Below are 13,059 nucleotides of genomic sequence, written 5' to 3'. Positions count from 1 at the left end.
AGAAGCGCGAGGGAGCGGCATCATTGAGGCCCTTGGCCTTGCCGTCCTCCCTTCTCCTCCTGCTCTCCGAACCATCGCGGCCTCCTCTTGTTCAGTCTCAACTTTCCCCCCGTTTTCAACCCTCATCCCCGCACAGCACTCACTCAGGCCCGCACCAGACATGAGCTGCCTTCCTTCATGATCAATTAAGTTCCTAATTTTTGTTTCTGCCCTACAACTCATTTGGAGGAAACGGGGGATGAGGGCTACGAACTTTCGCACGCAACTACACATGTGGGCACGGCGATGCAGTGGGGTGCTTGGAGAAGGCGCAAGGATGCTCGGAGGAGGCGCAAGGTAGCGATGGGAAGGAGGGAGGAGGGAGGAGGGAGGAGGGAGGAGGGAGGAGGGAGGAGGGAGGAGGGAGGAGGGAGGAGGGAGGAGGGAGGGCTTCAGGGATGGCCCTGGTGTGCTCAATGTTGTCTGTTTTTCAGATGCAAGCCATGGTTGGCCGGGGGGGGAGGAGGAACTGCGACATTCGATAGAAGGAAGCACTCGACCGTTGATGCAGACGAGGTCAATAAATTCGGCGCGATCGGACACGCATGGTGGGATGTGCATGGACCTCAGAAGGCGCTTCATTCCTTCAACGGCATGCGTGTTCCCTTCTTGTATTGCTTTGTGAACCCCTACAATAGCTTACTCCTTCATCACAGAAAATCCATGTTGAAACAAACCATGCCGCGTGCCCAAGCCGAGCAGCAATCTGAGAGAGAGGTTTTGCATGAACTTTCGATCGTGGATGTTGGGTATGATGCTTTCATGCAATGTTTGGCTCTTATTACCTGCGAAGGTGCGGAGGAGGCATCTTAGCAGAGGAGCTTGCTCGTTCTGGCGCTCATGTTCTTGGCATCGACGCCGCCAAACAAAATGTGAGAAACATGCTGATCTATCGTTCTGACATGCATAACTCTCCTTTTCTGATGTTGAGAACAGATAGCGGTAGCAGAAGAACATGCCAAGCTGAGTGGGGTTGGAGGAGGAAGCTTGAAGTATCGGCACGTGACGGCAGACGATCTGATACAAGAGAAGAAAACTTTTGACGTTGTTGTCTGCAGTGAGGTAATTTCTACTCTGCTTTCTGTACAGGAGTCGCATGACTGAGATCAGGTGCTGGAGCACGTGTCGGACTTACACCTGATGGTACTTTTCCATCGGCATACCATGTATGATGACAAACCTGACAGGTGAATCAATTGATGCAGCTCGTGGCTCCGCGGGGAGCCCTGTACATCACCACAATGAACAAGACGACCTTGTCCTACGGTCTCGGTCTCTTCGACTCTTTCAGTGCTGGAGGAATGTGTGACAATCGGGCAGGCATCGTAGCGGCAGAGCGACTGCTGAAACTTGTTCCGGATGGCACGTGAGTCCTGAGACTGAGAATGCATCGTTGTAATGATGACGATGATGTGATGACGATGACGATGATGTGATGATGACGATGATGATGATGATGATGATGACGATGACGACGACGACCATGATGATGATGCAACGAAGATGCAGATGCAGAAGATCATGACGAAGGATCCTTCTGTTGATGACTTCACCATTTCAGGCATGATTGGAACAAGTTTGTCAAGCCTGAAGTCCTCACGGAGCAGCTATCCTGCTCTGGGTTTGCCGTGAAACGAATGTCAGTCAGTTTGGTTCCTCTGAATCTTCTCACACCATGTCAGACTTGGGGCAGCTTACAACCCTCTCATCAATCGATGGCATCCTGTTCCTGATCTCAGCGTCAACTACTTGCTGTTTGCTCATAGGAAGGCGGCTTGTTAGCAAGCATCCTCTATCGTAACTGCCCCTTGTCCTCTCCTTCAACTCTCCCCTTTGAACCAGGCGCCAAGATCCAGAAGCTGCTGGAGCTCTGTGATAGCATCATTCTAGCTTGTCGAGAGATCCACCCACCTTTCTTGACTTCGTGGGGCTGAGGAGGAGGAGGAGATCCTCTCTCCCTGAGCCCTGTGGCCTCAACTTGCTCCTCGTGTTGTTGCAGCGAATGCTGGCAGACAGCAGGCAGCTGTCCCCCCTCCTCAGATGCCTGACGCGGCTCTCACGCGTTCAAAACCTTCTCAAGAAGTCTACCTGGATGCTCCGATGACCTTCATTGATCTCTTCATTCCTCACTTCGATCTTCTCCTCGCTCCTTTCATTCTGTTCATGCATACCCTCGCTCATCGGCTCTTCCACCATCGTTCCGGCCAGGCAAGTATCGTCCTACACTGTCGTAAGCAGCCAAGCAACGTCTCTGATTCACACCTTTGATTCAGAAACATCTGATCTCCCAGGAGCCACAGGAGCAGATGCTTGAGCTGAAGCTACACATGCAGCACTAGCAGTATCAACGTGATTTTTCTGGATGGCATCTTTCATGCTTTCAATCTCAACATTCGCCTTGTCAAGCTTCTCTTTCCACGACGTATTGAGTGCCTCAAGCTCATCTTGATGGGCTGTTCGCATAGCTTGGAGCTGATTCTCAGCCTCCAGCAGCTTCTCCAGCATACACGCAGCGCTCTCGTCCAAGTCTCTGTCGATCTGCTGGAGCATGTCGCCGGTCTCCCTAGCGGAGAGAGACATGGAGTGATGGAAGGTGTGGAGGAGGGACGAGTGGCTTTCCTGTATCTTGCTCTTCTCCCTCCTCAGACTCTCGTTGGTCTGCTCTAGGTCACGAAACCGCTTGACAAGGAGGGCAAAATCCTCTCCATACTGATTGTTCATGTCGAAAACGTTCTCAGCTCGTGAGCTAAGGACTTTGAGCTCAGACTCCAGCATAGAGTTGAGCTGCTTGTACGATTGTTCAGACTTGGCGAACAGCAGCTCTGTCCTCTGCTTCTGCATCTCAGAATCTCGCACGGCCTCTTCCAACATCTCGACGTCATCGAGGGCCTTCTCAAGAAACATCTTGGTCTCGGCATGTCGATGCACTTCATTGACATACTCCTCCTTGAGAGTTTCTTTCTCCCTCTCGCTTCGATCAAGCTGAATCTCCTTCGATCTGATCTGCTCATTCATAGTCTCAACCACCAGCGTCAACTCCTCCATCTCACCCTTGAGCCTTTGGCTCTTTTCCTTCCACAGTTTGGTTTCTGTCGTCATTTCTTCGCATTCTTTTCCTTCCTTGAGAATCTCAGCATCCAGCTCCTTGCATTGTGATGTCGAGACAGCCAGTTGGTGTCTGAGTGAGGAGAGTTCATCTGCGAGAGCCCTGTCTGCTCTCGCCCACGCGTCAAGTCCTGCCCTGACCTCCTTTGACAATCTTTCGATCCATGGAAACTCTGCAAGAAAATCTTTCAACTGCCTTAGTAGTGCTGCCGACTTTGAATGAAGTCGTGACTTTTCTTTGATCAAACAAGCAATCTCAGAGGAGAGCGTCGAATTCTGCTTCTTCAGTCCAGACTCTGTCATCTTGAGCGCGGCCAGTTCCTCTTCTAGCTTGCGACATTTTCTCTCGTAGCTGGCCGCGAAAGCGAGCGAAGTCTTCAGTTCGCCTATCTGCTTCACCTGCAAATCAACCTGGTTGACTTTGTCTTGGATCAATTCATTGGCTTTCTTGCGAATCTTTCGAATCTCATCTTGAAGGTCTGCAATCTTGTTTTTCATCTCCGTCTCTCTCCGTGCTGTCGACTCAAGGATCTCATGGATCTCTTCCTTGCTTTTCTGCACTGCTAATTCCAATGCCGAATTGTCTTGAAGCAACTGTTGGTTTACATTGTTCAAAGACGCTACCTTTGCCTCTGAATCGACAGCTTGTCGCTGAAGATCACCTATAGCTTTGTTGAGATCAGAAACAAGCTTGTTGTTCGATTCCTTGACTCTTTCGAGCTCGGACTCATTCCATTCGGTCTTAACCTGTACGTCTGTCAAGTTCTTTGTAAGGGTCTCTTTTTCTCTCAGAAGTTTGTCCGTATCCTCTCTGTGCTTCAGTTCTAGAGCTGCAAGCTGATTGACCAATTCTTGCTCCCTCGCTTGATAGTAATTGACTTCCTCTTTGAGCGAAACTTGACGATTGCTGCTCAACTTCAGATCTTGTTCGCTCTTGCTGGCCTTTCTCTGCCACTGCAGCAGTTGGATGTTGTGGTTCTGCTCCTTTTCTATCGAGCGCTTCTTCTCTTCCTGCAGGTCTCTATTCATGTCCTCGCACAGCCTCTCTAGGGTCCGGTTGGCTTCTTCCGTTGCCTCTCTTTTCCTCGTGAGCTCCATGTTCGATCTTTGCAGTTCATTGCGCTGTGCATCCAGCTCTCTCAGACTGCTTTGCGTTTTCTTGAGCAACGTTTGCATGACTTCTTTTTCTATCAGCATGGCATTCTTGCAATCCTCGAACTGCGACTGCTTTTCGTTTTGGTCAAGTTTTATCATTTGTGATTCCTTGTAAACCAAGTCGAAATCGCTCTTTGCTCTGTTCAAGTCTGCTTCTAGTGAAGATCGCCTGTCATTTTGAGCTTCAAGCTCCAGCTTCAGTCTTGCGGCTTCTCTTTCAAGAGTCAACTTCTGCTCCGTCATCTGTCGTTGACACAAGGATTCTCGATCCACAGCTGACTCAAGTTGCGCTTTCGTGCCGACAAGCTCCCTGCTCTCTGCAGTTATTCTTCGTGCCAACAACATTGACAAGTTCATACCTCTGCAAGACGTGCAATTCGGATTTCAAGGCAAGCAATTGCTGGTCGCATTGAGATTTCAGCACCAGCAGAGCTTCAGCTTTCTCTTTGAGTTGATCTTGCAGATGGTGAAGATCCCGTTTGTATTGATCGAGTGTCACTCTCAATAGCTCGCATTCATTTCCCTTTTCGTTGATTTCCAATGTCAGATTCTCAAGTCGATTCTTCAGTCTATCGATCTCGCGGTCTGACGTTGATGACTTGGTCTCAAGATTTGCATTTCTTGCCGTAAGCTCTTTAATTTGATTCTTCAAGGTAATGATCTCTTTTTTCATACCCGATTCTTCCGTTTCCTTCTTGCTTGTTATCACTTTTATCGTATGTTTTAACTCAAGATTCTCCTGCTCCAGAAGCTGAAGCTGCGACTTGAACTCCTGAATTGATGACTCCAAGCTTAGTTGTTTCCTCTGTCCTTCAATCATGTTTGCTTTGATTTGAGCTTGAAGCTCATCGGCCTTCTTTGCTTTTTGTTTCAAAACAACAAACGGGTCTTCAGCTCCATCGAGAAAGCCACACATTATTCCAGCATTCTCAGACTCGGTCACTAAGCTCTCGAAACTTTGTGGTGGCTCGTCACGGTAGCAGCAGCTTTGTAACCTGAGTCACTTTCTCATACAAAAGAGGTATAAGAGTGAACACGAAAAAATCTACTCACCCTTCTCCTGGTTGTTCAGCTCCGCATGTTTCTCCAGTAGACTCTAGACTGCAGGTCGCATCAAATTCTCCACGGCTGAAGTTTATAATCGCTTGCTCTAAAGCTGCAATATGTTGGTGCAACTGCATGTTGTTGTTCATTAGCGATATTTCTTTTTGTGCCACTAAGGTCCCAAGTTGTGCAATCGCAAGCTCCAGACGGGATAACTGAGAATAAAGCATCGGACTTTTGTTTGTTTTCATTGCCATCCACACTTCCCTCAACGAGCTCAGATTGTTTCCAACATGCACAAGAGCGTCCACGATAGCTCTATACATTGAGGGTCACACGTCGCATGTTGAGAGAACACAAGCACCGATCTTGTCTTGTCAGGAATGTCTTGAGCTCTTGTCCATCGCGGACAAACCCGACGAGCACACGAGACCCCGCTTTACCATCATGCAACTTTCTTTTGATGTTCCACTCGTTGACTTGACAACCATCTACATGCTGAATGCCGCAACTACCCATCAGAAAGTGTCTCGAAGCAGATTCACTCTTACCTTGATCACATCTCCCTTCCTTAGAGGTGGCTCGCTCCCTGGTTTCTTATGCCAGCCCCAGGAACCGCATATCTGTCAGAGCACATCACCATGCGAGCTCTCAGCTCAGAGTCACACCAGATGATTTACTTGCACGCTATTCTGAACGAGTGACACGCCAACGGCAACGGAGATTGCTGAGTCATGATGTCGAAATTTGTTTCTCAAAGATGTGATTTCTTGTACTGCTCGCTCGGCTGTCAGGTTTGTGATCTCACATTTAGTTTGAGAGTTTGGATCGGACGGTTGCTCTGCTGATGTCCAGCTGGAAAGCGAAGCGAAGGCTTCAGTAGCCAGCGCCTGCAGGTTTGTCATCCCCTGGTCGCTACCATGCCAGTCTCTTTTCTGTCCGCCTCAAATAAAAAAAAAACATCACAGGGCACCAGTTAAAAAAAGTAATTGAGTAAAACTGTGTATAGTTTTGAGAAGGGCCGGTCATGTTGACATTGAGAAGCTTCTATAAACTCCTGGAACTCCAGGTCGGGAGGTGGGCGGAGGGGAAGGATGTCCGGAGCGACGAACTGGCGTGCGAGACCCTGCTGCTCCTCTTTGACGCTACCGTCGTGGTCCTGACCCACTGGCTACGTCGGGTTCCGGAGGTCGTTCCTCTTCAGGCAATAGTTGATGTCAAAAGTTCAGTGGGAAATAATTTCAATATTCGAAATCATGCGCTCTCCAAATGCCAACTAGAGTGAGTTTTGGAATTTGGGTTTTAGGGTTTTAGGGTTTTAGGGTTTTGGGTTTTAGGGTTTAGGGTTTAGGGAAACTTTTTTAACAACGTGGCAGTCGAATCCATCGCAAAAATCATGGAAGTATATGGCTTCCATCAGCGTGATGTAGACGTGGTAATCAGCGGCAGCAAAGGGATAGCACTGCAGATTCAAACAGAGAGGTTCGAAACGGCAGCCATCCCGCTTCTCAGGGGATTACCTCAAGGCAGTCCTGCAAATCTACTGCTCAGCATCCTGTCCAGACAACTCGATCAACAACAAGACGAGATTGCAACTCAGCATCCCAACAACCTGTCATTCGCAGATGACCTTGTACTGATAGCCAACTCAGTGAGGGAAATGAAAACACTAGTTCAAGTGGTAGAGCGATTCTGTAGATGGAGTGGATTAGAACTGAACACGAAGAAATCTGAAATCACCAGCTTTGATTATCGGCTCAAGAGGGAGATCCCGGGGACGCAAAACATCAAGTTCTTCGACAAGGAGTTTGTGAACCTACCACCGACGAAATGGTTCAAATATCTAGGGATTCGAATCAGCTTGTGGCGATCAGGAGGAAGAGGCAACAGGGTGCACACCTGCCCCTTCACGTGGGGAGAGAAGGAGCATATCTTTGAAAAGACCAGGGAACTGACAAACCTGATTGAATCATCGGCCTACTCTGCAGCCCAGAAATAAAGTAGGTATCGTGAATATCTTTCGATACTCGGCGGTACTCGTTAGCTGGACGTGGAAAGATTTACAAACCTTGGATAACCTCTGGACCAGAGCGTTCAAACGAGCTATGGGATTGAGTAAGAGCACAAGCAATGCGATTTTTCGCCTACCTTGGGACAGTGGAGGCCTCCAACTCCCCCATCCAGCACCCATCTTGGGAAGGGCGGCGATTCGGTATCTAGAGAAAGAAACGAATAAGAAATGCAGGGTGGATGATGATATCAAAAGCAGTCTGATACACAAACTAACATCATGGTGCAACCAATGGGGGTGTCAAACAATAAGCCAAGTACAACGAGAAATCAGATCGGGCAGACTCAACGAGATCGAAGAGATAAGGGGCCCAGAACGACTCGCAATATGGGTAGCGGAGAAAATGCAGACAACTATCAGCTGGGAAATGATTGAAAGCAAGATGAGACCGGGGACAATAGCTATGCTACACGACATTGAAGACAAGATGCTCTCAGAAGAAAACTCCCTGCTCCCAGAAGAACAATCCCTGCGTACATCTCCTGCTCGGCAAGGCTGGGAGAGCTTTGCTAAGGCATGGAGAAAATTACCCCAAGTAGGCGATCACTACCTAACAAGTATCTTACCTGTTCCAGTGGCTGCAGAGCAAGCGCTGGACTCGCGTGCAAGGAGAGAGCAAGAAGGCAAGGAGGGGCAGCGCGTTCTCGCCACGGGCAACGGCAGCTGCTGAGCTTGAGCAGGAGGCGGAGAGCGACGACATAGAGCGTCGATCTCTTAGCTTCCTGTTCATAGCACTGAGTAAATTCGCAGAGATGCATGTGCTGGCCTGCTCGCTGAAGGTGGACAAGAAGGACCGACTGCGGGTGGAGATGAGGGAAGATGGCGAAGAAGAGGAAGACATGGAGGAAGAGCAAGGCGAGGGCGAGGAAGAAGACGGGGCGAGCCCGTACCGAGCTTGAGCTGAGCTCAAGGTAAGTAGAGAAGGTGGAGGCGACCGAAGGCCAAGGTGAGGAGAGGCAACTCTCCTGACTGAGGCTGAGGAAGCTGAATGGAGGACGAGTAGGTGGCGACCGAAGGCCAAGGTGAGGAGAGGCAACTCTCCTGACTGAGGCTGAGGAAGCTGAATGGAGGTAGAGTAGGTGGTGACCGAAGGCCAAGGTGAGGAGAGGCAACTCTCCTGACTGAGGCTGAGGAAGCCAAGAGAAGACAGCAAAAGTAGAAAGTAGAAAGACGCCTCAGAAGCAGGGTTCGCATTGTAGGCCGTGTACTCCCAGTGCTCGAGCGCCTCTTTAGACTAGGATCAAATTGCATAAGCCCACAACGAGGCCGAGCAACATTCTAGCATTCTAATAAACTCACATAATAATAATAGGGTTTAGGGTTTAGGGTTTAGGGTTTAGGGTTTAGGGTTTAGGGTTTAGGGTTTAGGGTTTAGGAAGGCGCCGTTATTTTCGGCAAGGCGCCGTTATTTTCGGCGAAGGCGCCGTTATTTTCGGCGAAGGCGCCGTTATTTTCGGCGAAGGCGCCGTTATTTTCGGCAAGGCGCCGTTATTTTCGGCAAGGCGCCGTTATTTTCGGCAGCATGGCTCCTCGTCAGGTGTAGGGGAAGCCGCCAGGGCGCCAAGGAAGCTGCAAGCAAGAGGTTTGTATACTTCAAATAGCTTTCTAAGTATGGTTCTTCAGTATGATGAAAATGTTCGCAACCTGCTGTATCGGAGATCATGCCAATACACGCAGAGCGGACTTGTGGATGCCTCTGTCCTCGAAGCTGATCTCGTCGAGAGGGTGAAGAGCTTCGCGAAGCGTTATCCGAACAGCAGGACAGCCCAGGCTTGCAAGGCTGTGGAGGGATGCACCCCCGACGCTATCGCAGAAGCCATCCGCTCGACATGTCAGCAGGCACGACGTGAGTTTCTGCAAGAAGCGATGGCTGGATGGAGTGACGCATCCAGAGAGTGGTTTATGCAGCAGATTGAAGAAGCCAAGAAGGAGAAGGTCGAGACATACACCGCCTCAGCAGGCAACGAGGTGACTTCCTTCATCTCCATGACTCTCCTGGGCATCTCCTCGGTGTATGTCAACCATGAAGAAAAGCTGAAGAAGAAATTTGAAGAGATCGGACTGATCGTAGACTCAGTGCAAGAGAGTAAAGCAATCATGTGGAAGGCTCCGTATAGACCCGAGATAGCGAGTGCTGAGGAGATCCCGGTGACTGTTTCCTTCCTCCGCAATGCACAAGCGGAGAAGCTCTGGCAGGGAAGAGAGGACTTCGCGATCGATGGTCGCAAGTTCACAGCTGTACATGTGAGCATCGTGCACGATCGATCTTTCAAGATTCGAGCCAAGAGAGGACCCTGGGGCAAAGGGGGCAGCTTGGCAGAGCTGACTCACCTGCTAACCTTGGGCGGCATGACAACGGCTGAGATAGCTGCCGTCTATCGCTATCAGCTGCTGCGCCAGTCCCTTGCAGCGGTCCAACTCCAGCCGCTGGCAGGCATGCTGGTCGCTGGGGCGCCAGGACAGCAAGTCCACAAAGGCTTAGGTCAGAAAGGCTTCATCGCTGTAGGGGCCAACGTCATCTGGAGACAGAGGGAGGTGGAGTGGATCGTCTCCTCGAGCTGCCCAGAGGCGAATGATACAGCATTTCGAGCTTTCCGAGAGAGCGAAGCGATGGAGGGAGTACACCTGACTCTGTTCAGCGAGGACCCGAAGATCAGAGAGGCGCTCGCAGTCGAGTTGACAGCTGATCGCTTTGTGTCCAGAAATAAGTTGAAGAAGGCATCAAGGATGCAGAAGAAGGCAGGCGGCAAGGACGGCAAGGAGATCAAGATCATCATCAAGTCGACGGCGGCATCTGGTCGCTTCACGAGGAAGGAGATGGAGGGGCTGTGCAACGGCGGCAACACGTCCATCGCAAGAGTCAAGAGAGTCTTGTTGGAGATCGCTAACAGGCTCGAGATCAACGTTGAAGGCATCGACATGGAGGAGGATTTGAACACCAAGTCCTGGAACGGGTCCAAGCTATGCATCCTCCTCGGCTCCACGGAGGATGCTCGACGCATGATGAAGGAGCTGCCCTTCTATCTCGAAGGCGCAGCAACCAAGCTCGAAGCAGTCGGCTTCGACAAGGAGCCTGACTCTGAGGCGGCTGGTCAGCGGGGCACCAGCGACGCAGCGCAGCGACAGGAGGAGAGCGAGGGAGAGTGGCTGGAGTTTACAGACCTGGAGAGGATCACAATGGAGGCAGCATCTCCGTCAAGCCAAGAGGACATGCAGCTCGTCAGCGAGCTGTCAGCAGTCATCGAAGATGCAGCTTCTTTGAACGAGGCGGGGACGAGCGAGCCGATCAAGCTGGTCCTGGACAAGGCCGTTGGCAACCTCCACGACACGTTCTACTCTCCGGGGAGCCTGGAGTTCATGTCGCTGGGAGAGTGGGCGAAGATGCCAGAGGAGCAGGGAGTTGGGCGCAACGTTCTCAAGGAGAAGCTGGGGAAGTGGCTGCAGAGCAAGCGCTGGACTCGCGTGCAAGGAGAGAGCAAGAAGGCAAGGAGGGGCAGCGCGTTCTCGCCACGGGCAACGGCAGCTGCTGAGCTTGAGCAGGAGGCGGAGAGCGACGACATAGAGCGTCGATCTCTTAGCTTCCTGTTCATAGCACTGAGTAAATTCGCAGAGATGCATGTGCTGGCCTGCTCGCTGAAGGTGGACAAGAAGGACCGACTGCGGGTGGAGATGAGGGAAGATGGCGAAGAAGAGGAAGACATGGAGGAAGAGCAAGGCGAGGGCGAGGAAGAAGACGGGGCGAGCCCGTACCGAGCTTGAGCTGAGCTCAAGGTAAGTAGAGAAGGTGGAGGCGACCGAAGGCCAAGGTGAGGAGAGGCAACTCTCCTGACTGAGGCTGAGGAAGCTGAATGGAGGACGAGTAGGTGGCGACCGAAGGCCAAGGTGAGGAGAGGCAACTCTTCTGACTGAGGCTGAGGAAGCTGAATGGAGGTAGAGTAGGTGGTGACCGAAGGCCAAGGTGAGGAGAGGCAACTCTCCTGACTGAGGCTGAGGAAGCCAAGAGAAGACAGCAGAAGTAGAAAGTAGAAAGACGCCTCAGAAGCAGGGTTCGCATTGTAGGCCGTGTACTCCCAGTGCTCGAGCGCCTCTTTAGACTAGGATCAAATTGCATAAGCCCACAACGAGGCCGAGCAACATTCTAGCATTCTAATAAACTCACATAATAATAATAATAGGGTTTAGGGTTTAGGGTTTAGGGTTTAGGGTTTAGGGTTTAGGGTTTAGGGTTTAGGGTTTAGGGTTTAGGGTTTAGGGTTTAGGGGGCCCCTGACAGAGGCATGTAGGGGGCCCCTGACAGAGGCATGCTGGGGCCCCTGACAGAGGCATGCTGCTCTGCGGCGCGTAGGGAGAGCGCAAGGGGACCGGAGGAAGCTGCGAGCAAGAGGTTCGTATAGTTCAAACAGCTTTCTAAGCATGGTACTACAGTATGATGAGAGCGTTCGCAGCCTGCTGTATCGGAGATCATGCCAATACACGCAGGGCGAGCGCTCTGGAGGCCACGTCGAAGAGGCCGCCGACCTCGTCGAGAGGGTGAAGAACTTCGCGAAGCGGTATCCTGGTAGTAGGACAGCTCATGCTTTCAGAGCTGAGGGGGGATGCACCCCCGACGCTATCGCTGAAGCCATCCGCTCAACATGTCGGCAGGCGAGACGCGACCTGTTTGAAGACTCTCTGAGGGAATGGAGCTCAGAGTCGAGAGCATGGTTTATTCAACAGATGGAGGAGGCCAAGAAGCAGAATGTCGAGACATACATCGGCACAGAAGGCACCGAGGGGACCTCCTTCATCTCCATGACTCTCCTGGGCATCTCCTCGATGTATGTTCGACAAGAAGAAAAGTTGAAATCGAAGCTTATGGAACTGGGTCTCATGGTAGACTCAGTCGATGGAGTCGACAAGGCCATCATGTGGAAAGCACCTTACAGACCTGAGATAGCACGAGCAGACGACATCTCAGTCACCGTCTCCTTCCTTCGGAATGAAGCAGCCATGGAGCTATGGGAAGGCAGGAGAGAATACTGCATAGACGGCAGATCGTTCAGAGCCACAGAGGTGAGCATTGCACATGACCGGTCGTTCAAGCTTCGAGCCAAGCGAGGACCTTGGGGCAAGGGAGGGAGCCTTGCCGAGCTATCACAGCTCCTAGCTCTTGGAGGAATGTCGACGGCCGACATAGCTCAGATCTATCGATTTCAGCTGCTCTCGCAATCTCTTGCAGCCGCAGAGGTACAACCGCTTGCGGGCATGCTCGTGCAGGGTCCTGGGCAGAGAGGTCGCAAGGGGCCGAGCCCGAAGACGTATGTTGCTGTTGGGGCAAGTACTGGCACTCTCCAGCAAAAAGAGCTGGAGTGGGTGCTCAGCTCGCCTTCGACGGCAAGCTGCGAGCAGACCTTGGCCTCGTTCAGAGAGAGCGAGGCGATGGAGGGGGTACATCTCACTCTCATCAGCGACGACGCCAAGCTCAGAGAGACGTTTGCAGTCGAGCTCACAGCCGACACCTTCGTTCCTAGGGGAAAGATCGCTAAGCAAAGGAGGGCACTCCGCGAGAGAGATCATGCGGGGCGCAGCAGCTTCAGAGTACAGATCAAGTCGAGGTCAAGGTCAAGCATGAGCACAGGCCGCTTCTCGCTGAACGAGATCGAAGC

At 51.4% G+C, this 13,059-nt stretch overlaps 2 protein-coding genes across 2 annotated transcripts; both read left to right on the top strand.

The window, feature by feature from the left end:
• Positions 1 to 717: 717 nt before the first annotated feature.
• Positions 718 to 1,821, top strand: GUITHDRAFT_120664 (hypothetical protein; the record flags this gene model as incomplete). Its single annotated transcript, XM_005820066.1, has 8 exons — positions 718 to 788; positions 833 to 911; positions 976 to 1,101; positions 1,150 to 1,182; positions 1,227 to 1,305; positions 1,360 to 1,405; positions 1,601 to 1,660; positions 1,722 to 1,821. The coding sequence occupies 8 exons, from the start codon at positions 718 to 720 to the stop codon at positions 1,819 to 1,821; spliced, it is 594 nt and encodes a 197-aa protein (XP_005820123.1).
• A 10,006-nt stretch (positions 1,822 to 11,827) lies between these two features.
• Positions 11,828 to 13,058, top strand: GUITHDRAFT_120661 (hypothetical protein; the record flags this gene model as incomplete). The annotated part of the gene is made up of 1 exon (XM_005820065.1): positions 11,828 to 13,058. A coding segment is annotated over one exon (1,231 nt), but the record flags the coding sequence as incomplete, so codon positions are not given.
• Between the last annotated feature and the right edge of the window lies 1 nt (position 13,059).

Source organism: Guillardia theta (genome assembly GCF_000315625.1).
Source record: "Guillardia theta CCMP2712 unplaced genomic scaffold GUITHscaffold_192, whole genome shotgun sequence".
Lineage (NCBI taxonomy): Eukaryota > Cryptophyceae > Pyrenomonadales > Geminigeraceae > Guillardia > Guillardia theta.
This window is presented reverse-complemented; position numbering and strand designations above follow the sequence as displayed.